At 41.3% G+C, this 26,037-nt stretch overlaps 1 protein-coding gene across 1 annotated transcript in view; it reads right to left on the bottom strand.

The window, feature by feature from the left end:
* The window catches only part of LOC132836669 (tyrosine-protein kinase receptor UFO), a 215,348-nt gene that overhangs the window by 35,107 nt on the left and 154,204 nt on the right, over positions 1-26,037 (bottom strand). The window contains exons 14-15 of the mRNA XM_060856058.1: positions 23,024-23,101; positions 677-769 (exon numbers count right to left, since the gene is read on the bottom strand). Of these exons, the coding sequence (XP_060712041.1) occupies positions 677-769; positions 23,024-23,101 (171 nt within the window). The remainder of the gene's footprint in view (positions 1-676; positions 770-23,023; positions 23,102-26,037) is intronic.

The raw sequence follows: 26,037 nt of genomic DNA, 5'->3' as shown, positions 1-26,037 counted from the left end.
TCAGTTAGCTTTCTTTACATTCAGGATCCTAGTGTCAGAATTAATTGTGTCACTTTCCATTTTAGTGAAGAATTCTACCATATTATAGTCACTCTTCCCCAAAGTATCTTGCACCACAATGTTGCTAATTAATCCTCTCTCGTTACAGAAAGCCAAGTCTAGGATGGCTTGCTCTTTAGCTGGTTCCTTGACATATTGGTTAAGGAAACTGTCCCTTATACACTCCAGGAAATCTTCTCCATCGCATTGGTACCAGTCTGGTTAGTTCAATCAATATGTAGATCGAAGTCACCCATAATAATTACTGTATTATTACTACATGCATCTCTAACTTCCTGTTTGATACAGTCCCCAACATCACAACTGCTGTTTTGTAGTTTGTACACAATTTCCACTAATGCCTTTTCATTTTCATGTTCCACAGCTCCACCCACACAAATTCGACATCATCCAGGCCAGTGTTGTCTTAATCTCCTCCTTACCCTACCTCCCTTTCCTTTCCATCTATCCTTCCTGAAAATTGAATAACCCGAACATTGAGTTCTTATCCTTGGTCACCCTGGAGCCAGATCTAAATTACATCATATCCATTAATAACTTGGTGCAGATAATTCATCCACCGATATTTTGTTGAAAAACATTAATTTTCAAGCAAAAAATTTCTAAATCTCCCTACCAAGTAATCGCATAACGTTGGGATGGTCAAATTCCTTCATGCAGACCGCTTCCCGAAGAAAGTCCTCCATTTCGGTTCGTGTACAAATCGCAACTGCAGGGAGGAAATCATAAATTTACACAATTGTTATCATGCAAAAGGAGACCATTCAACCCATCATATCTGTACTGGCTTTCTGAGCATTTTAACTCCGTGCTAATCTCCTGTGTTTTTCTTATAAGGCTGCACACTATTTCCATTTAAATAATTATTCAATGCTCTCTTGAAAACATCAGTTGAAGCTGCCTCCACCACACTTCCAGGCAGTGCATTTCAGACCCTAATAATTTCACTATGTGAAAAAGCTTTGTCTTGTCGGGGATTTGCTTCTTTTGCAAAGCCGTTTCATCCATTTATGAGTGGGAACAGTTACTCCTTATTGACTTTGTCAAGACCCCTCATGATTTTGAAAAGCCTCTCCTCTCTGAAGAAACAATCTCACTTCTTCAATTTTTCCTCATAGCTAAAGTGTTTTATTCCTGGAACCATTCTTATAAATTTCTTCTGCACTCTGTCCAATACACCCTTCCTAAAGTGTTACATTAAGAACATTTTGTGGGCGGCATGGTGGCACAGTGGTTAGCACTGCTGCCTCACAGCGCCAGAGACCCGGGTTCACTGTGTGGAGTTTGCACATTCTCCCCATGTCTGCGTGGGTTTCCTGCAGGTGCTCCGGTTTCCTCCCACAGTCCAAAGACGTGCGGGTCAGGTGAATTGGCCATGCTAAATTGCCCGTAGTGTTAGGTAAGGGGTAACTGTAGGGGTATGGGTGGATTGCGCTTCGGCGGGTCGGTGTGGACTTGTTGGGCCGAAGGGCCTGTTTCCATACTGTAAGTAATCTAATCTAATCTAATATATGTACATATAGAGTCGTAGAGATGTACAGCATGGAAGCAGACCCTTTGGTCCAACCCGTCCATGCCGACCAGACATCCCAACCCAGTCTAGTCCCATCTGCCAGCACCCGGCCCATATCTCTCCAAACCCTTCCTTTTCACATATCCATCGAAATGCCTCTTAAATGTTGCAATTGTACCCATCTCCACCACTTCCTTTGGCTCCTCATTCCATACACATACCACTCTCTGTGTGAAAATATTGCCCCGTAGGTCTCTTTTCTATCTTTCCCCTCTCACCCTAAACTTAAGCCCTCTAATTCTGGACTCCCTGACCCCAGGGAAAAGACTTTGCCTATTTACCCTATCCATGCCCCTCATAATTTTGTAAACCTCTATAAGGACACCCCTCAGCCTCCGATGCTCCAGGGAAAACAGCCCCAGCCTATTTAACCTCTCCCTATAGCTCAAATCCTCCACCCCGGCAACATTCTTGTAAATCTTTTCTGAACCCTTTCAAGTTTCACAACATCTTTCCAATAGGAAGGAGAACAGACTTACACGCAGTGTTCCAACAGTGGCCTAACGATGGCCTGTACAGCTGCAACATGACCTCCCAACTCCAGTACTCAATACTCTGACCAATAAAGGAAAGCATACCAAACACCTTCTCCCCTATCCTATCTACCTGTGACTCCACTTTCAAGGAGCGATGAACCTGCACTCCAAGGTCTCTTTGTTCAGCAACACTCCCTAGGACTTACCATTAAGTGTATAAGTCCTACAAAGATTTGCTTTCCCAAAATGCAGCACCTAGTATTTATCTGAACTACACTCCATCTGCCACTTTTCAGCCCATTGACCCATCTGGTCAAGATCCTGTTGTAATCAGAGGTAACCCTCTTCAATGTCCACTACACCTTCAATTTTGCTGTCATCTGCAAACTTACTAACTGTACCTCTTATGATCACATCCAAATCATTTATGTAAATGACAAAAAGTAGAGGACCCAGTTCCAATCCAGTGGCACTCCACTGTTCACAGGTCTCCAGTCTGAAAAACAACCTTCCACTACCATCCTCTGTCTTCTACCTTTGAGCCAGTTCTGTATCCAAATGGCTAGTTCTCCCTGTATTCCGTGAGATCTAACCTTGCTAATCAGTGTCCCATGGGGAACCTTGTCGAATGCCTTACTGAAGTCCATATAGATCACATCTACAGCTTTGCCCTCATCAATCCTCTTTGAGTTTTTTGAGGAAGTATCAATCAAGTTTGAGAGACATGATTTCCCATGTACAAAACCATAGTGACTATCTCTAATCAGTCCTTGCCATTCCAAATACATATAAATCCTCTCCCTTAGGATTCCCTCCAACAACCTGCCCACCACCGACGTCTGGCTCACTGGTCTGTACATCCCTGACTTGTCCTTACTACCCTTCTTAAACAGTGGCACCACGTTAGCCAACCTCCAGCCTTCCGGCACCTCACCTGTGACTATCGATGATATAAATATCTCAGCAAGAGGCCCAGCAATCATTTCTCTAGCTTCCCACAGAGTTCTAGGGTACACCTGATCAGGTCCTGGGGATTTATCTACTTTTATGTATTTCAAGACATCCAGCACTTCCTCCTCTGTAATATGGACATTTTGCAAAATGTCACCATCTATTTCCCTGCAGTCTATATCTTCCATATCCTTCTCCACAGTAAATACTGATGCAAAATACTCATTTAGTATCACTCCCATTTTCTGCAGCTCCACACAAAGGCCAATTGCTGATCTTTGAGGGGCCCTATTCTCTCCCTAGTTACCCTTTTATCTTTAATGCATTTGTAAAAACTCTTTGGATTCTCCTTAATTTTATTTGCCAAAGAGATCTCATGTCCCCTTTTTGCCCTCTTGATCTCCTTCTTAAGTATACTCCTACTTCCTTTATACTCTTCTAAGGACTCACTCGATCTATCCTGACTATACCTTACATAGTTAAAAATCACACAACACCAGGTTATAGTCCAACAGGTTTAATTGGAAGCACACTAGCTTTCGGAGCGACGCTCCTTCATCAGGTGATTGTGGAAGGCTCGATCGTAACACAGAATTTATAGCAAAAATTTGCAGTGTGATGTAAGTGAAATTATACATTGAAAAATTGATTGTCTGTTAAGCCTTTCATCTGTTAGAACAGTGATAGTTTCACTTCTTTCATGTGTAAATCACAAAACCCTTCTTTTTAAAGTTGCATTCTCGGGTTAGCTGCTAACAATAGTGATAGCTAGACAATAGGTTGAAGGTGTTAGCCCCCTTTGTTCTCTGTCTATGACCTGATGTTTAGATTGATTCTAATCTAATAAGTGAGATAACAGTGTTTTACATAAATTCCCGCAGTTTTTGAGCTCAGAGTTCTGAAACTGCAGGAATTTATGTAAAACACTGTTATCTCACTTATTAGATTAGAATCAATCTAAACATCAGGTCATAGACAGAGAACACAGGAGGCTAACACCTTCAACATATGGATTCTGGATCAGTGGTGCTGGAAGAGCACAGCAGTTCAGGCAGCATCCAACGAGCAGCGAAATCATATTGTCTAGCTATCACTATTGTTTGCAGCTAACCCGAGAATGCAACTTTAAAAAGAAGGGTTTAGTAATTTACAGTGAAAGAAGTGAAACTATCACTTTTCTAACAGATGAAAGGCTTAACAGACAATCAATCTTTCAATGTATAGTTCCACTTACATCATACTGCAAATTTTTGCTATAAATTCTGTTACGATCGAGCCCTCTACAATCACCTGATGAAGCAGCATCGCTCCGAAAGCTAGTGTGCTTCCAAGTAAACCTGTTGGACTATAACCTGGTGTTGTGTGATTTTTAACTATGTCCACCCCAGTCCAACACCGGCATCTCCAAATCATACCTTACATATGCTTTCTTCTTTTTCTTAATCAAACCCTCAATTTCTTTAGTCATCCAGCATTCCCTCTACCTACCAGCCTTTCCTTTCACCCCATCAGGAATATACTTTCTCTGGATTCCTGATATCCCATTTCTGAAGGCTTCCCATTTTCCACCCATCCCTTTACCTGCGAACATCTGCCCCCAATCAGCTTTCAAAAATTCTTGCCTAATTGGCCTTTCTCCAATTTCAAACTTCAACTTTTAGATCTTGTCTATCTTTTTACATCACTATTTTAAATTTAATAGAATTATGGTCGCTACCCCCAAAGTGCTCCCCCACTGACACCTCAGTCACCTGCCCTGCCTTATTTCCCAAGAGTAGATCAAGTTTTGTACCTTCTCTAGTAGGTGCATCCACATACTGAATTAGAAAATTGTCTTGTACACACTTAACAAATTCCTCTCCGTCTGAACCCTTAACACTGTGGCAGTCCCAGTCTGTTTGGAAAGTTAAAATTCCCTACCATAACCACCCTATTATTCTTACAGATAGCTGAGATCTCCTTAAAAGTTTGTTTCTCAATTTCCCTCTGACTATAGGGGGTGTATAATACAATTAGATTAGATTAGACTTAAAGTGCGGAAACAGGCCCTTCGGCCCAACAAGTCCACACCGACCCGCCGAAGCGCAACCCACCCATACCCCTGCATTTACCCCTTACCTAACACTACGGTGTTAGGTAATTTAGCAAGGCCAATTCACCTGACCCACACATCTTTGGACTGTGGGAGGAAACCGGAGCACCCAGAGGAAACCCACGCAGACATGGGGAGAACGTGCAAATTCCACACAGACAGTCGCCTGAGTCGGGAATTGAACCCGGGTCTCAGGCACTGTGAGGCAGCAGTGCTAACCACTGTGCCACCGTGCCGCCCACAAAGATTATCATCCCTTTCTTATTTCTCAGTTCGATTCAAATAACTTCCCTCAATATATTTCCAGGGATATCCTCCCTCAGCACAGCTGTAATGCTATCCCTTGTCAAAAATGCCACTCCCCTCCTCTCTTGTCTCCCTTTCTATCCTTCCTGTAGCATTTGTATCCTGGAACTTTAAGCTGCCAGTCCTGCCCAAGTTCTCTCTCTCTCTCTTCCAGTACACCTTTTATAACAGTATCCTTTACTGTATATGTCTCTCCATGTTTGTGTACCAAAGGGGTGGCACAGTAGGTCATTGATTAGCGCAGCTGCCTCTCAGTGCCAGAGACCTGGGTTCAATTATATCCTCGGACGGCTATGTGGGGTTTGCACATTCTCCCCGTGTCTGTATGGGTTTCCTCCTGGTTCTCCGGTTTCCACCAACAATGTGTTCAGGATGTGTAAGTTAAGTGCATTAGCCATGGGAAATACAGGGTTACAGTGATAGGGTGGTGGGATGGGTCCAGGTGGGAACGAATTTCAGAGGGTTGATGTGAATTTGTTGGGCCAAATGGCCTGCTTCCAAACTATGGGGATTCTTTAGTTGGCTACTTGCTAGTTTGTTGCTTCCACCCAACTAGACTTTCTGGAGCATGATTTTGAGATAGAGAGTGCTGCTAAAGTGGTCTGAAATTTCAGACCCATCCAGAATGCATTGAGAAGCTGTGTAATGGTTCACATTTGCTGACCAAATAGGTCTGGAAAGGGTAGCTGAAGACAGTAGTCGTGGTGGTATCACCCATAGTACACCCTGCCAGAGTTAGCAAACGCATTGACCATTTAATTATTAGCTTTGTTTTCTAAGTTCAGTTTCCACAATTTATTTATGGAGGACCAGTTATTAATGAATTAATAAGTCACATGTTTGCACAACATTTCTAGGTTTGCTTGGTATTGCAGGAAACCTGTGTGCATTTGATTGCTAATATATATCTAACAACCAGTTCTAGTCTTAAATCATCATTGTACAGTCACAGTTTCCATTTAAGTTTTCCTGACAATGAAGAAATCATTGCTTTAATGAGAAGGCTGTGGTTATATTGTGTATTATGTTTTTTTTCTTCATTTCTCTATTCTGTAACTAAGGATTGTATCGAGGTGCTCTGCACCCAAGATGGCGCTGTACGACATTGTTACACAGTAACTAATCTTGTCACTGAAGAAGTTGTAATTAGGTACTTTGTACCGAAGATGGCGCTGTAAGTGGCGACTTATCAACAGTACTCAGTTGAGTACATGTGACAATAAAGCTAATTCAATTCAATTTGATTCAATTCAATTCAATTTTATGAATGCCAGTGATTAGAGACTGTGAAACAAATGTCAAGACTGTGGTGTGACCACATACTTAGGGTTAATTTCTAGGAACAGGTGTTTATCAGTCAGCAATGCTTATGTTATTACGAATTGTACAGGATTACTGCCTTCAGCACAAAGAGCCTCACTGTCTCATGTGGATGACTTTGTGCCAAATGGTTTTGAAAAGAGTCATAAATCTGTATAAAAGCAACAATTGTTTTGATGAATTACGATCTCTAAAAAAAGATGCGATGTGTCCGTTCCCCTTTGTCTGGGTTGCAGGATTGTCCCTTGTTGAGACTTTCAGTCTTTATTCCTTTTTTTTTCTTGGAAATGTGAGCTGAAGTTGAGAATTAAACTTTGAGCAGTTGCTTGCTTTGAAACTGAGGGGACAGCAAATAAACTGATATTTGTTTTTGGGAACAAACCCAGAAAGATAATCATGTTAATTCTTGTCCTAAGAATACTACTGATATTTCGGCATCGTGATATTCTCTGCTCTGAACTGGCAACCGGTTGGAGGTTGAACTGGTCAGTCAAGGGCAATAGGTGAACCACTACTGACTGGGCTTTTGAAGACATGAATGTGTTTTTGAAAAAAGCTTCTGGATGATGCTGCTGTGTTTTGTTCTCTCTTCAATTTTCATGGTAGTTATCAACTTCTGAGTTGTTCTGATAAACAAATACTCCTCTAAGAAGTGTTTGAATAATCCTCATAGGTTACTAGACCTTTTGCATGAATCAGTGACTTTGGAATTCCAGCAGAACCTACAGAAATCCTGTTAATGGAGTTGTTCACAATGGATTTCTGAAGATCTGGTACCAATTGTAAAACCATTGCACTGCCACATCAGAATTATTTTCTTCAATTTTGTCGCTTAAATGTCTGTCAGTGTGTAAGTGAGGGTTCTGGTTAAAGGAGATTGGGCTTATAATAAGTAGATTGCCTTGTTATTTATTCATGTTCTGCTAAAGTTAAACTACTAATTTCTTTTGAAATTGCAACGATGGTGTCAGACGTTTATAGGCGGCACGGTGGCACAGTGGTTAGCACTGCTGCTGCACAGCACCAGAGACCCACGTTCAATTCCCACCTTAGGTGACTGATTGTGTGGAGTTTGCACATTCTCCCTGTGTCTGTATGGGTTTCCTCTGGGTGCTCCGGTTTCCTCCCACAGTCCAAAAATGTGCAGATTAGGTGAATTGGCCAAGCTAAAATGCCTGTCGTGTTAGGTGAAGGGGTAAATGTAGGAGAATGGGTCCGGGAGGGATGCGCTTCGGTGGGTCTGTGTGGACTTGTTGGGCCGAAGGGCCTGTTTCCACACTGTAACTAATCTAATCTGTCATACTTATCATCTGGTGAACAATTGAGTGATGTTGAAGGTCATTGAAAGTTTTGATTTTATTATGTTGCAAATCCAAGGATAGGGAGACTGATTCCACCATAGACCATAAGAGATAGAAACAAGAGTAAGCTGTTCAGGCCCACAAGCCTGCTCTGTCATTCCTGGTTAGACGGGCGGCAGGCTGGAAGAACACAACAAACCAGGCAGCATCAGCTGATGAAGAAGTTGACTTTTTGAGTGGAACCCTTCTTCAACCACTGGGGGTGGGTGTGGGGATAGGGTGGTGGAATGAGGATAGGTGAAGACAGGTTGGTGGTACCTATCCTGCAATGGGAAGAATGAATCCGATTAGTGGCAGGGAGGGGGAGGGACTGGGAAGGGGAAGGAGGTTATTTGAAATTGTAGAACACAATGTTGAGTCCTCCGGGCTGCAGGTTGCCCAGGCGGAAGATGACGTGTTGTTCCTCCAATTCATGCTGTGGTTCATTTTGGCAATGGAGGAGGCCAAGGATGGTCATGTCGGAAAGGGAGCAGTTGGGGGAATTGAAATGGGCAGTGACTGGGAGGTCCAGTCTGCCTCTGCGGTCCCGCTGTGATGCTTGGTGAACTGATCCCTAAGTCTACATTCTGTCTCCCTGATGTAGAGAAGATCACATCAGGAGCACCTGATACAATCAGAAGCATTCTGATATCAAGGATATTCTAAAAGGGGAGAATGAGCAGCCGGATGTTATGGTCCAGATTGGTACTAGTGACACAGGCAAGACGAGAGATGGGGTACTGTAAAGGGAATTTTGGGAGCTAGGTAGAAGTTGAAAAGCAGGACTTCTGGGGTTGCAATCTTGTGATTATTCTCCTGCTCCATGTGAGACCAGAAATAGGAAGATAATATAGCTGAATATGCGGCTAAAGAGCTGGTGTTGGAGGGAGGGTTTCAGATACTAGATCATTTGGATCTCTTCCAGGGCAAGAGGGACTTGCACCTAAACTGGATGAACACCAATGTATACTTGCAAAGAGGTTTGCTTGTGCTACTTGGGAGAGGTTAAGCTCGTGTGGCAGGGGGTGGGAAACAGACCACAGTTGGTCAGCATGTGCATTGATTGAGGAGAGGATAGAGGTTAAGTCAAGTAAGTCTAATAGGAAGAGCAGGCAGAGCCAGGGTAATAAACAGAGTGGGACAAGCGGTCTGAAGTATATTCATTTTAACCCAAACAGTATTCTGAGACTATGCCCGAGGGGAATCATCCACTCAGGATTTACCCTGTTAAGCCTCTTAAGAATCCTACATATTGCAATGAGATTTCCTCTCATTCTTCTAAACTCAAAATATCTGTTCTTTGTTTCTCCATTCTGAAATGAGCAACTTTTCCCATATTATTTTCCATTTGCCATTTTTTGCCCATTTATTTAACCTGTCAATTGTTCTCTGTTAATTGCTGAATGCCTTTCCACTTATTTTTGTGTCAGCTGCAAATCTGACTACAGTACATTCGCTTTCTTCCTCCAAGTCATTAATACATATTGTAAACAGTTGTGGTCCCAGTATTGATCCCTATGGGATCCCACTGATAACAGGTTGTCAACCTAAAAAAAATCTTCCTATCCTCATTGCTCGTTAGCTAATTATTTATCCAAGTGAAAACACTATCCCCATACCATGGGCTATTATGTTATAACTTAACCATTTGTGAGGAACCTTGCCAAACTTCTGCAATTCTGAAAACAACACAGCTACCAGTCCCCCTCTATCCACTTTGTTTGAGACTTTCTCAAAAAAATATAATAAATTAGACAAACACAATTTCCCTTTTATCGAACCATGTTGCCTCTGTTTAATTAGATTATGATTTTTCACATATACTGCTCTGGCTTCTTTAATAACGGATTTCAACATTTTTCCAATAATAGGTGTTAGGCTTAGTTACCCACTTTTTACCTCCCTCCCTTTATGAAAAGGGGTGTCATATTAGCAGTTTTCCAATTCTCTGATACTTCTCTAGAATCCAAATTACAAACAATTTACCAACTATCTCTGCAATGATTTCTGTTAGAATCATAGATTGCAAGATATCATGGCCATTTAGCTCCATTTTGTTTGAGTAATACTACTTCTGTAGTGATGGTGAAGATATTTAATATCTTCTTATATTCTTTATTCTTTAGTGTTAGTGGGAAGTTTGAAACATTTTCCATCATCAAGATTGATGCAAAAAATCTGTTTTAAATCCTCAGCCATATCCATGTTCCCTATAACTATCACCCCAATTCATTTTCTAAGGGGCTTATGTTCACTGTGTCCTCTTTCTTCCTTTCTATATATTTGAAGAAGCTCTTATTGTCATTTGTTACATTCATTACTTGTTCGCCCTTGCAATTTATTTTATCACATTTTTTTTTACCTTTTTAGTCCTTCCTTTGCTGGATTCTGAATTAATCCCATTCTTTGGGACCATCACTGACATTTGCCTCCTTATTTGTGCCATTTAAGATGTATCTAGACAGATACATGAATTGCCAGGGAGCAGAGGGATACAGATTCTTAGAAAATAGGCAACAGATTTAGAGAGAGGATCTGGATTGACACAGGCTTGGAGGACCGAAGTTCCTGTTCTTGTGCTGTAATTTTCTTTGATCTTTGTACTCCAGCTGTTGCCAAACAAAAGTTTGTACAGCTCCAGCATGACTTCCCTGTTCTTATAATCCATGCCACAATGATTAAGTTAGTGCTGTTTGCCTTCTTAATGAACCCTTTTAAACTATCCTGCCACCTTCAGGAATCTGTCCACAAGCACTCCAAGCTCTCTACAACTCTGAGCTTTCTAGTGGTTTGCCATTCATTGAGTACTCTCTTGACTTTGTACTTCTTCCAAAATGTCTCACAACTATCAGGGTTAAATTCTATCTGCCACAGATCTGTCCATCTGACTAATCCGTTCATATCTTTCTGTAAAATAAGACCTTCTTAGTCACTGTTAACCAATCTTTGTGAATCCACAAACTTACTTATCATACTTCCCACAATCTCATTGTTTATATATATCATAAACAATAAGGGACCCATTGCTATTTCCTGTGGTACATCACCGCACACCAGGCTCCAGTCATACAAACAGCCATATACTACCACAATCTGGCTCCTCCATCTCAGCCAATTTTGGATTCAACTTGCCAAGTTACCCTAGATTCCATGTGTTTTTATTTTCTCTATTTTTATTTTTGTATTGGTCTCTAATATCAAAGGTTTTGTTGAAATCCATATAAACGACATAAAATTTGTTGGGTATGTTTCTTTCCATTTCTCCATTGTTTGGTATTATACCCTTGCGATTCCAGACCTCAAGCCTGCAGTATTCTTCAGTCTCCCTGCCCCCTTGCTGTCTTCTCATGTTTGATGAGCCTCCAGCTTCCTTCAGTGCCTGGATTTGCATTCTTCAGTCAGCTCATTTAGCACTCACTGCTGGCTCATTATGAACAGCAACCCCAATTGTCCCATCCTATTCTTTCATGAGTGCCTTGGAGCTGGCTGTCCTCTGCTGTCCAGCTAACTCCTCCTATTGCTGACCTTTTGGACTGTGACAGCAGATTTGTTCTCACTTCCCTGTGACATCTCTTCCTCCACGCTGTCCATTCAATTTCAAATTAGGCCTTTTTCACAGTTTTAGTGGATTGCAGCCCTAACAAAAATTTGGATAAGGGGTAAAGGAATGTCTCCCCTAACCAAATCTTTGTTACTCACCCCACAAAGCCTTCATGGTGGTTGTGTGGCACCGCTCACCAAATCAGACCTTGATGTGACCCTCTACTCTTCTGGCACTTTCTAGTCCTTTGAGAATCACACCTTGTTCAAGCTCTTCACATTTTTCAAAGTAATTATTCAGTAGTATCCTCTCAACTATATTCAAAACTTTCGAACCAACATATCTCCTCAGCTTTCTTTTATCAGACTCCACACTGAAAGACTTCTCATTCTTGGTGATTTGAACCTTCCTCATGTTCTCTCCTCGGGGTTCACTGTCTTTTTGTCCTTCCTAAAACTGCCTCTCCATATAAACTCTATCCTGATCCTTGGCCACTCCCTCACTTGCTGCAGTACACGAAGTGTTGCTGGTCTCAATGTATTAATTTCAAATAAAGGGTGGAAGTTTAGCAGAAGTGCTCACCAATCCTGATGGTGGAACAGAAAGTGTGCACCCCTTATCTTTTTCTGGCTTTTTGCACTTTCCCATGTGATTACAATAAAAATGTAAAATATCAGCAGCTTGTATGGGAAACCCTGTGATTAAGTGGCAGGGGATGTGTTTCTCAGTGCTGATATTCGTTGCCTACTAAAGAGCCTTCAGTCAAACAGAGAGACTTTCCTGCCCAATTTCATTGCCAGGAACATAACCTTACTGAGGGTGGTTTTCCAAATTTAAGTTACACATATAAATAATTCACACTGCATTGATTTCACTTTCTTCATATGTGCACCACCATTCGCTGAGCCTAACTTTGAGGGGTACAATGTACTGGCACAGTTCAAGGTTGAAATTGTGTTGCTGGAAAAGCGCAGCAGGTCAGGCAGCATCCAAGGAGCAGGAGAATCGACGTTTCGGGCATGAGCCCTTCTTCAGGAATGAGGAAAGTGTGTCAAACAGTTCAGGGTTGGTCCACATTGATGGGTCACAGTGCAGTCAGAGTTTTTGCTTTTATTGTGGAAGAAACAATATTGCATTTCATTTTTCACTTTTTGTTGGTGTTAGTGTCTGATGTTGCACTTGCCACTCTGCAGGATATAGCTGAATTTACAGGCTCAGCTGTCTATCCTTTCTACACATTGAACAGCACATTATCCAAGATCACTCTCAGAAGGGATAAATGGATGAACGAATGATCAAATAAATAAAGCTTTTTCAGCTAATATCTGAGAGGAACTCTCACATAGGCAGTCTTTAGCCCCTATATTTCTTACCGTGATTGTCCACACCAGATTCAAGACACTCCACTATTGCCTGTTTATGATCCACTCTCTGTGCTCTTTTGGATCCCTCATCTAGTTCTCCATGTCCCAACCACTCTGTATCCACAGAACATCCCCACCACTGACCCACTGTTGTCTACCTTGAGGCTCCATGAAAGCAGACATCCATCTACTCCCTTCCCTTGTACTTCAGAGTTCAAGAAGGAAAACCTCAGACACAACTGCAAAAAATTGACTGGTGCATTTCAACTTTAAACGAATGTGGAGTTTACATAATGAGTTTCTTGTGCACCACTGAATTCATTTGAAGAAAGATTTTACTCTGATGTATCACTCGTATAAACAAACCACAGGCCAGTGTGAGGCTTGCCAAGCTCACATTGTGTGTTATAGAGTGGAAATACAATGATGGGCTCATGGTTGGAACAACTGGCAAAACGTTCATTATCTCTGTCATCAGGAAATTGAAGTCTCACATTCTGCCTAACTCCATCACCCTTCACACCACATTTCCCATTCTTAAAAATCACAGAACACCAGGTTAGAGTCCAACAGGTTTAATTGGAAGCACACTAGCTTTCGGAGCGACGCTCCTTCCTCAGGTGATTGTGGAAGGCTTGATCGTAACGCAAAATGTACAGCAAAAATTTGCAGTGTGATGTAAGTGAAATTATACATTGAAAAATTGATTGTCTGTTAAGCCTTTCATCTGTTAGAATACAGTGATATTTCACTTCTTTCATGAGTAAATCACAAAACCCTTTTTTAAAAAGTTGCATTCTCAGGTTAGCTGTTAACAATGATGATAGCTAGACAATATGTTGAAGGTGTTAGCCCCCTGTGTTCTCTGTCTATGACTTTTTAGATTGATTCTAATCTAAAAAGTGAGATAACAGAGTTTTACATAAATTCCTGCAGTTTTTGAGCTCAGAGTTCTACATGAATGTATGCAGTTTTTGAGCAAAGTGCAATGTAACCCTGCAAGTACAAATTCACCACACAAAATATATGTGTACATATGGGTCTTTCCCATTCTTGTTGGCTTTGTGAAATTTCTCTGCAGGCTTCCTCAGATCATTGTATTATCTCCACCCTCATCACCCTTCCATGATAGAACTCTTACCTCCTTCTTCATCAGTCTTAATTGACTTACAACATCATATTCAAATTCTTAACTATATGGCTTTCTATTCACCACATTTTTGAAACCACTGCAAACTTGCCATGCAACAGCAACTGACCACTATTGTCAATGCTCATTCTCAATAAAATCCCTCTCTTGCACATTGACATTTCCTTGCTGTCATCCTCATTTCTGCTCCCTCAAGTTCTTGCCAGTAGAAGGTGGGGAAGCTAAGGTTGGTTGGTGAAGCTACAGTTTTTCTTTGGTGAAGCAAAGGACTTTGAGAGGGGCTTTGATGGAGGTTTGGATAAGGCGGACATGGAAACCAATTTCCATTAGCTGATACTACAGGATTAGGGGACACAGACGTAAGGTTCTTTGCATGGAATGCAGACGGGATATGATGACCTATAATTTACTGCTCTCACAACGTAATGGAAGTATAAATGATTTTCAAAGAACAGTTCAGAGCTGGGGGATGGCAGTCATGAGATTGCTCTGCAGACAGTCAGCAATGGAACCGATGGACTGAATTGCCTTCTACTGTCCTATTAATAACTGATCTAACCACCTAATGCCACATCTGACTGGCTGTATAAGACACAAATGGATCCTACTCGTCTTTGAAAACTGCTCACAATTCTAGACTCACTGTGGAGTACATGATAAACCCTCAGCTTCTTTTTGACACAGCAGGCTATCATCTTAACCCCGTCTCTTCCTCCTCACCTCCAGCAATAACTGCAAGGGGTTACTTGAGACAACCTGATCAGTTGCCTATGCACATCCCTCATTTCCAGTAACTCTGTTGGCCAAACTTCCTTTACTCACCCAGCAGTCTTCTACCTGAACTCACAGTTTTCTCTAGTTTGTCTCCTGTCGTCTGCCTCGCTCCTTCCTTGAGTTCACTTTGTCCATGAGGCTACTGAAGTTCCTCTCATTTGTGCCTCTTGAGTAATCACAATTTTAATAACATCACTTTTGGTGGCCATGATTTCAATTGCCTCGACCCTCAGATTTGGAATATTTTTCATAAAACTCTCTGCTTCTCTTTCATGCTTTAAAACAGAGCTTAAAGCCTGCGTTTGTGATCAAGCATTTAGTCATCAGATCTAAAAACTCATGTGGCTGTTTATCATTTATTTTGTATTGGAACACTCCTGTGAACCACGTTGGGCTGTTTAATTCCATTATATGCCTTTGTTCGATTGTTGTTTAGCTTAGGCAACTCTTCCTTCTTCCACCTGTCTCCTCCCTCCCAACTCAGGGCAGATCATGGCAAGCAAGAATGCGCTCCAAGCTGTCAGAAATTCAAAGATGTAACTCCTCCATTACATTAGGAGAAACATAAATACACACCCCCATGATTATCCTATCATAGGAAAATCCAAAGTGGGCCAAACCTGTCTCTACTTGACAAAACCACACACACAAAAACATTATTGTAGAATATGGGTAATACAGGCTGACCAACATTGTAAAAACTAACACACTACATGGTCTGATCATCAAAAGACTGTTGCTGAATCCTAGGTAGTCAGCTTGTGGAGATGGTACTTAACAAACCTATCTGAAACTGGCTTCCCCTCGTCAAGATGTCTGATACAAATGTTTTCATTTCCAGGTGAAGGGAAGAGTCATGAATAGAAGGTTGACATGAATAAATCCGAAGAGTTTAATTCTTTTTTTGAGAGGCTGGGAGGAATTTCTTTATTAAGGAGTGGTTAGAATGAGAACCTCGTTACCACTATGAGTTGGTGAGATGGCCAGCATTTAAGTGGCGGATAGAATCGCATGGGAAAGAAACAGTTATGATGTCAGGACAGGAAGAGAGAGAGATCCTCATGCATTTTTTTTTAAATTCCAGGTAGAATCTTATAGAGGTTTGAGTGAGTGGGCTGTGGTGAGACTTTTGGCAAATTCAAGTGAGAAGTTCAGTGAGACCTGTCTCGGGTTTGAGAGCATCTTATTCCATATTGATGCTTTTGACAAGCAGCAAGACAGCAGTCTTTGGGAAGTAAGAAATGGAGTTACTCCCTGCAGGATTCTGGGAAAACCTGACAAATATAGACCAGTAAGCGTAACATCTCTGGTAGATAAATTACTTGAGAGGATTCTGAGAGGTAAAGATATATATGCATTTGGAAAGTTCCATTAGTAGTGGTCACTTTGGCTTTGTGTTTGGGAGATCATGCCTCACATATTTGTTAGAATTCTTTGATGAACTAACCAGGAAGGTTGACGAGGGCAGGGCATTTGACGTCTATATGGATTTAATAAAGCCATTGATAAAGTTCCAGGTGGTAGGCTGTTCTGGAAGGTTAGATCACATGGAATCCAGGGGTAGCTGGCAAAATGGATACACAATTGACTTGATGGTAGGAAGCAGAGGGTAATGATGGAAGGATGCTTGTCGACTGGAGGCCTGTGACTAGCGGAGTGCCTCACGGGTCGGTGCTGGGCCCATTGTTGTTTATCATCTATATCAATGATTTGGATGAGAATGTTCAAGGCATGATTAGTAAGTTTGCAGATGAAGAAGGGAGAGCTCTGAAGCTGCCTAAGCTAAACAACAACCAAACAGCTGCCTATAATGGAATGAAACAGCCCAAGGTGGTTCACAGGAGTGTTCCAATACAAAGTCGATGTGGAATTTCTTAATTGTGGACCTACAAATGCATTAGGACTGTTCTGGATGTGCAAGATCCCATTGCTCCCTAAGGGCGAGGTAAGTGCTACAGTGTGACTCAGAAACATAATTGGCTTCCCTAGGAGCAAGGTGTCATCAACTCTACACATGTGGCACTGAAAGGGCAGTGTCACAAGAATGGAATTCATTAACAGAAAGGAATTCCATTCCATTTCATGTCTACCTGATCGGTGTGCCCACTCCTCTGGCGAGTGCCATGACTCAGACATTCTGGAATACTCTCATGTGCCTGGTGAGCCTGAGGGTTCAGATTGGTTACGAGGGGACAAGGGTTATCCGTGGTGACTTTGCATCATGAGTACAATTTTGCAATCCCTGACTGGCACAGATCATAAATACAATGCTGCTCAGGCGATCAGACTACTGAAGGTATGGTTCTGTTGCTTCAGTCTCTCTGAGAGGCCCTCCAGATATAGTCGAGACATAGTGTGCAGTGTTCTGCATAATTTAAGTGGGCAACAAGGTAATGCTGAGTGCACTGAGGAATGGGAACAGTCTTCCAAGGAGAAGGACAAGGACACTGGGGATTATGAAGCCCTTGTTGTCCATGACAGAGCGCAGTTGGCACTACAAGCTAGACAAGACCTCACTGACACCTAGATGAGAGCTGGGTGCAGCAGACCATCATGGATTGGAAAATAGTCATTGGCCATGTTGCTGAAATCTGGATGGCATCGTCAGAGTGAATTTCAGCCTTTATTGATTTTGTTCGCATTAACATTTGCTGTATGTAAATAAAAAGACATTTAGGTTTATCCCACCACTTGCCTAAATGTGATGTTCCCCTAGACAGTGTAATGCTGTGTCAAAAAGTGTGGCACTGGAAAAGCACAGCGGGTCAGGCTGCATCTCAGGAGCAGGAGAGGTGATGTTTTGGGCATAAGCCCTTCATCAAGAATGTTGTGCGGGTGGGGGTGTACTGTGGCCCACAGTGGGCACTTGACACAAGTAGTGCTGACTGAGAGAATATTCTGTCAGGATGTAGCTAAGGACAGATAACTGTGTAGTCTGATGTTTAAACATTGACGAAGGAGAGAGCAATGGGTTTTGTGTGTGAAGGAATGTCAGCCATGTAAGCCTTATGGCTTCTATCTCATGATGATGCCCACAGGGGGCAATGCTTGATTGCCAACAAATTGTCCAGGTACACAGTAGTCTTTCAAAGCTTACAATGGTGCAAGGGATACAGGTCTTCCAGAAGATGTGTGCCAAGTTATTTCAGGAAAAGCATGTGGTTATACAGGACTAGAATTGATATGATGAATGCCAAAGAGAGTAAGAGATTAATTCAAAATTATTACAGTGGAGTAGGAGACCACTTGACCCTTCATGTCTGAACCTGCTGTGTTATTAATTGCCAGTTTTCTGCCTCTTCTTCATTTGTGCATACCATTATTATCCAAATAATCATTGATTGCCCTCTTGAATGCCTCATTTGCATCGGCCTGCATCATAATTCCATTCCAACTGTGTGAAAAAAAGGTTTTCTCACCTCGCCCTTACTTCATTTTAAATTGATTTTTATTTGTTTCTTTTACAGAGGAAACAACTTCGTTTGTGGATGATACGAAAGTCGGTGGAGTTGTTGACAGTGAGGAAGGATGTGGCAGATTACAGCGGGATATAGATAAGCTGCAGAGCTGGGCAGAAACGTGGCAAATGGCGTTCAATGTAGCTAAGTGTGAAGTGATTCACTTTGGTAAGAGTAACAAGAAGATGGGGTACTGGGCTAATGGTCAGATACTTGGTAGTGTGGATGAGCAGAGGGATCTTGGTGTCCATGTACACAGATCTCTGAAAGTTGCCACCCAGGTAAATAGTGCTGTGAAGAAGGCATATGGCGTACTGGCTTTTATTGGTAGAGAAATTGAGTTCCGTAGTCCTGAGGTCATGTTGCAGTTCTATAAGACTCTGGTGTGGCCGCATCTGGTGTCTTGTGTGCAGTTTGGTCGCCATACTATAGGAAGGATGTGGAGGCACTGGAACGGATGCAGAGGAGGTTTACCAGGATGTTGCCTTGTATGGTAGGAAGATCGTATGAGGAAAGACTGAGGCACTTGGGACTGTTTTCATTGGAGAAAAGAAGGTTTAGGGGTGACTTGATAGAGGTGTACAAGATGATTAGGGGTTTAGATAGGGTTGACCATGAGAACCTTTTTCCACGTATGGAGTCAGCTATTACGAGGGGGCATAGCTTTAAATTAAGGGGTGGTAGTAGTGTAAGACAGATGTTAGGGGTAGATTCTTTACTCAACGAGTCATGAGTTCATGGAATGCCCTGCCATAGCAGTGGTGGACTCTCCCTCTTTATAGGCATTTAAATGGGCATTGGATAGGCATTTGGAGGATAGTGGGCTAGTGTAGGTTAGGTGGGCTTGGATCGGTGCAACATCGAGGGTCAAAGGGCCTGTACTGCGCTGTATTTTTCTATGTTCTATGTTCTAGCTGCTCTGCCTGGCATGATTATGGTTTTGAAAACCCCAATGAGATCTCCTCTCAGCCTTCTTCCCTCCAGGGAGAGCAGCCCTGACTTCTTCAATCTATCCTCAGCTGAAGTTCATTGGAACCATTCCAGTAGATTGCCTCTTCTATACATTTGCATCTCTCCTATAATGTGGCACCTGCAACTGTGTGCAATACTTCTACCTGAGGTCTAATAAGACTCTCAGACAAATTGCTGTCATAGTCTATGCCCGTTTGATAAAACCGAACGCTTTACCAACTGCTCTCTCCACCTGGCTTACCAACTTCAATGATCTGTACATATATAGAGGCAGGTCCCTGTGAGACTTCACTCTTTTGATGAAATGAATTTGGTCACTGAGGCAAGTCTCTGGGTCTCATGGTAAAAATCCCTTGATACAGCTCATTTAGTCCAGAACATTTAAGATTCAGACCTTTATTATTTTGTTCAAATGCTTTTTCGAAAAAACAATTTAAAAATGGCTGATATTGAACTGCAAATGGGCAAGTTGACTGGTTTCAGAAATGTCCGACAATTACCAAGTCAAAAGTGAACTCAGCACCTCCTTGAATGTGATACATATTACATTGAGTGAACTTTCCAGTCAAACCATTTTCAATTCAATGTTTTGTAATACGCTTCTATAATTTTTAGTAGAGCATTTTCTTTTGTTAAAAACAGAAATAAAGGACGAGAAGGACATGCTGATAAAGTGAGATGAAATCAGATAGGAGGAGGCTCATGAGGAGCATAATAACAGATATAAATCAATTGGATGAATAACCAAGTTTCTGCAGGGCGCATTCTATGAAATTCTTGTAACTTTTGAGGAGAGGTCTGGTTGTTATGCATTCCTGGCAAGTGTATCTAGTGGAGATGGCTCCAAAGAGAAAACATGAATGATGAGCAGCAAGCATCACTCTTCTCCAAAGTGCCTTATTAGTAATTGGTCCTTAGAAGTTTCACTTAGCTTTGATTAACTCACAACTAGTCATTCTGCACACTTGTATAGGAATATCACTCAGAGTCATAGAGATGTACAGCATGGAAACAGATCCTTTGGTCCAATTCGTTCATGCCAACCAGACATCCCATCCCAATTTAGTCCCACCTGCCAGCACTCAGCCCATATCCCTCCAAATCCTTCCTGTTCATATACCCATCTAGATGCTTTTTAAATGTTGCAATTGTACTAGCCTCCACCACTTCCTCTGGCAGCTCATTCCACACATGCATCACACCCTGCATGAACAAGTTGCCCTGTGGGTCTTTTTCCCCTCTCACCCGAAACCTATGCCCTCTTGTTTTGGACTCCCCCACCCCGGGGGAGAGATCTTGTCTATTTATCCTACCCATGCCCCTCATGATTTTATAAACCTCTATAAGGTTCTCTCTAAGATTCCTCAGCCTCTGACGCTCCAGAGAAACAACCGTAGCCTATTCAACCTTTCCCTATAGCTCAAATCCTCCAACCCTGGCAACATCCTTGTAAATCTTTTCTAGTTTCACAACATCCTTCCGATAGGAAGGAGACCAGAATTGAATGCAATATTCTAAAAGTGGTTGAATCAATGTCCTATACAGCTACAACATGACCTCCCAACTCCTGTACTCAATACTCTGACTAATAAAGGAAAGCATATCAAATGCCTTCATCACTATCCTATCTACCTGTGACTCTACTTTCAAGGAACTATGAACCTACACACCAAGGTTTTTGTTTAGCAACACTCTCTAAGACCTTACCATTAAGTATATAAGTCCTGATAAGATTTACTTTCCCAAAATGCAGCACCTCACATTGATCTAAATAAAACTCAATCTGCCACTGCTCAGCCCATTGATACATCTGATCAAGATTTTGTTGTAATCTGAGGTAACCTTATTTGCTGTCCACTACACCTCCAATTTTGGTGTCATCTGCATTCTTACTAAATATACCTCTCATGCTCACATGCAAATAATTTATATAAATGATGAAAGGTAGAGGACCCAGCACCGATCCTTGTAACACTCCACTGGTCATAGGCCTGCAATTTGAAAAAATAAACCTCCACCACCACCCTCTGTCTTCTATCTTTGAGTCAGTTCTGTATCCAAAAGGCTAGTGCTACCTGTATTCCATGACATTTAGCCTTGGGGAACCTTGTCGAACGCCTTTCTGAAGTCCATATAGATCACGTCTACACCCTGCCCTCCTCAATCCTCTTCGTTACTTCTTCAAAAAACTCAATGAAGTTTGTGAGACATTGATTTCCCACGCACAAAGCCATGTTAACTATCCCTAATCAGTCCTTGCCATTCCAAATACATGTACATTGTCTCCCTCGGGATTCTTTCCAACACCTTGTCTACCACCAACATCAGGCTGACTGGTCTAGAGTTCCCTGGCTTGTCCTTACCACCTTTCGTAAATAGTGGCACCACGTTAGCCCACCTCCAGTCTTCCAGCATCTCACCCGTGACTATCAATGATACAGATATCTCAGCAAGAGACCCAGCAATCATTTCTCTAGCATCCCACAGAATTCTGGGGTACACCTGATCAGGTCCTGGGGATTTATCCACTTTTATGCATTTCAAGACATCCAGTACTTCCTCCTCTGTAATATGGACATTTTGCAAGATGTCATCATCTATTTCCCTACATTATATATCTTCCATGTCCTTTCCACAGTAAACACTAATGCAAAATACTAATTTAATATCTCCCCCATTTCCTGCGGCTCCACACAAAGGCCGGCTTGCTGATCTTTGAGGTGTTCTATTCTACCCCTATTTACTCTTTTGTCCTTAATGCATTTGTAAAAACCCTTTGGATTCTCCTTAACTCTATTTGCCAAAGCTATCTCATGTCCCCTTTTTGCCCTCCTGATTTCCCTCTCAAGTTTACTCCCACTGCCTTTATACTCTTCTAAGAACTTGTTTGATCTATCCTGACATATGTTTCCTTCTTTTTCTTAACCAAATCCTCAATTTCTTTAGTCATCCAGAATTCCCTATCCCTACCAGCCTTTCCTTTCACCCTAACAGGAATGTACTTTTTCTGGATTCTCATTATCTCATTTCTGAAGGCTTCCCATTTTCCAGCTGTCCCTTTACCTACAAACATCTGCCCCCAATCAGCTTTTGAAAGTTCTTGCCTAATACTGTCAAAATTGGCCTTTCTCCAATTTCAAACTTCAACTTTTAGAGCTTGTTTATCTTTTTACATCACTATATTAAAACTAATAGAGTCGCTGGTTCCAAAGTGCTCTCCGCTGATACCTCAGTCACCTTATTTCCCAAGAATAGGTCAAGTCTTGCACCTTCTCTTGTAGGTACATCCACATACTGAATTAGAAAATTTTCTTGTTTACACTTAACAAATTCCTCTCCATCTAAACCCTTAACACTATGGCAGTCCTAGTCTATGTTTGGAAAGTTAAAATCCCCACCATAACCACCCTATTATTCTTACAGATTGCTAAGACCTCCTTAAAAATTTGTTTCTCCATTTCCTTCTGACTATTATAGAAACACAAGACATAGAATGCTGAAGGGCCTTGTTCTAACTCTTCCTTTGAGCTGTACTCCTGTACAATGAGCAGCAAGTCATAGTGAATATTCACAAATTCTCCTAAGAGCTCTAGCAATATCCCATTCAGAAAGTCCTTCATTGAAAATGTTTTTACAGTCTACTTACTTTTCATTGTCTTGACAGCCACTTTGAGAATATAATCATCCTGGTTCAATTGTCCTTCCATCACAGAGCCAAACTCCCCTGAAAGAATAAATAAATCTGTACATTACATGAAATTTCCATGAATAACTTAATCAGAGCTCTCTAAATCAGTATGGTCATAATCAAACTGACAAGATGAATCAGGCATGAATGATTCTATTGAATGGTGACTGGGATCAATAGATGGATGCCCTCCACCTCTCTTACACTCTGAAGTACAGCTACTGAGAACGCCAAATGGTATGTGGCACTTTCAGAGATGCTGAGGCCATAGATTCTCCCAAATGCTGCCTGATGTACGCCATCTTCCAAATTTGGACATGACTTCCATGTGGTAATTCTAATTCTAATCTCAATCCCAAAAAGATCCTATTTCAGTCCCAATCCTAGTCAAATGTCAAACTTCATCCGATCCTAGTAGCATTCTAAATTCCAATGCCAAGATCAATTCTCAATGTTAATTTCAATCTCAAACTCCAACTGAAATCTTAATCTCAATTTTAATCCCATTGTCAATTACTCTGTCAATCCCAGTCATAATTCCAATCTCAATCACATTCCTTAATATATTTTCAATGCCAAACTCAAAAATAGTTAATCACAATACACAAGTCAAAATGTAACCCCAATCCCAATAGTAAACCAATTCTAAATTTCAAACCCAATCCTACTATGATGCCTGGTGTGTAAATACTGGATAAGATAGCTCAATGTTGAGATCTGGTTTAATAAAATATAATTTTTTAAAGACTAAATGAGTGGAAGAAACAATGGTAAGCAAATAAGTGCCAGGGTTCCAGATTTGGATTGAAGAGTCAAAAAAATCTTTATGACAGAATTAGAACAAAGTAAACATATGCAATAATGATTAGACTGAATAGATTAAGATAATTGTACTGAACCATATACTCTAACATTCATGATTAATGTGAGGTAAATTTGAGTTAACAGGCAAACTGTGAGCAAACATTAAAGTTTGCATTTTAATTGGTATAAGCAAGACAGATCCCATCCAGGTCTTAGTAACAGTGAGTCTTCACATGTCATTAAGTCTCTGTCTCTTTCACAAGGGACTCCAATTCCATGTCTTCATAGATTTAGCCTTGGAAAGGACTCAAGATTTAGACTTCCTTAATGCCTGCTCATATATTGGCTGTCTAATCTCTGCTCCTGATGTCAAATTTTCCAATTCTCTTGAGATCGATCTCAGTTGTTGATTTGTCACCACAATTTCAAGTTTCATTAAACTCAGTGAGCTGCCACTGAATTTCTCTAATTGCCAGTCTTCCTCAGCTTCATCAAACAAATATCGTTGTGGGTGTCCATCACCCCAGTCTTTTCTGTGGTGAGCTATCATGGCCTCTAGGTCTTTGTCTTAGCTGTTACCTTTTTCCATGGCACAGAGCACCATTCTCTGGGATTATCCACGAATCCTAACTGTCTGACAACTACCAACAGAAACACAAGTGCTTGCTGATGTCATTTCTTTGTTTCCACAGTCTCTCACTTCAAAACTGCATCTAAATGTTCTTTTAACTAATACACAGATTAATTGAATCCAGAGAGTTTTCCTACACTCTGCACATCTCCATGATGACATAGTCTGCTCTGAGGTACCTTTAAGCATTTTTTTACTCACTCATGAGATATAAGCATCATATGCTGGGCCAGCATTTATTGCCAGTCCCTGATTACCCTTGACAAGGTGGTGGAGAGCTACGTTATTGAACTGCTGTAGTCCATGTCTTTGGTAAACACATGAGGCCATTAGGGAGAGAATTCCAGAATTTTGACCCAGCAACAGTAAAGGGATGACAATATCTTTCCAGGTCTGGGTGGTGAGTGGCTTGGATGGGAATTTGGGAGCAGTGATATTCCCATGCAAACTGATTTTTAGGTTTACTGACTGCTTTTAATCTACTTTAGCTCTACCTCTCTTTGGATTGTCATGATCGCAAGTTTTGCAGACACCATGTCTCCAGCTGTTGTTTTTATATCCCTATCTCTTCTATTCTGAATCTATTAAACAAAGACAAAGAGCCTTTGAATTGATATTTGTTTTAAATGATCACTACATCCAGCATTTTAATTATTTTACATTTCCAACATTAACTTCTTAAAGCAAAACATACACAATATGAAGTGCATAGACATCGAGAAGTTTGAATTGCAATCAGCCTATATCCTAATGTTAAATTTTAATTCCCCAAAGCTAAGTTGTAAACAAAAGCCTCTATACCATCAACTAGACATTCACAATAATCTTAAATACTGTCGAAGTATATACTGTAACTCCTGAAAGAAGTCAGAATTGGTAGAATCAAAAATGGAGAAATGCTGTAACTATTGGATATGTTTCTGTCAGCGGGACACTAGATCAGGATTCATTGGAGCTTGTTTGAGGTTAGGGAGTATTTATGAGAAGCTTTCGATTGGAGGTTAAACACGCTTACAAATAACTCAGGAGTAAAACAATATGCTGTTTGATAGGATCAGCTAGTTGGAGTAAGAAGACAATGTAATAAAGCCTCCAGAAATACGGCAAACCACCAGAGTTGGCAACCATGTTGACATCTGGCATCAGGTTAGGTGCTTGCCATCAGGAACAGTGGGTTGCATTAATCAGAGATTTAGTCTCATTCCCAGCACCTTTTGCACTGCAGTCATTGTTCTCAATCAATGCGCTGTCAAAATGTTTGGCATTATTAATTCACAGTATGATTACACAGAGTAAATCTCTTATTAGCTTGAGGTAGGAAGATAGCAAATTCTCCTGACCCTTTCTGATAGTATTTTTGCCTCCTTAATGTTCTTAAATAAACTCAACTACAGGCAAATACAATTAATTTGAAACAGTGGCATCATTCAGAGGGTAGGAATGTAGAATCTCCTGGCCCTTCTCCTTATATGCTATTAAAAATTTTCGCACTCTTTCACTTTTTTACACTTTCACGCAGTTGCAATGCAGCCCAAAT

Source organism: Hemiscyllium ocellatum, chromosome 47 (assembly GCF_020745735.1).
Source record: "Hemiscyllium ocellatum isolate sHemOce1 chromosome 47, sHemOce1.pat.X.cur, whole genome shotgun sequence".
Taxonomy (NCBI): Eukaryota; Metazoa; Chordata; class Chondrichthyes; order Orectolobiformes; family Hemiscylliidae; genus Hemiscyllium; species Hemiscyllium ocellatum.
This window is presented reverse-complemented; position numbering and strand designations above follow the sequence as displayed.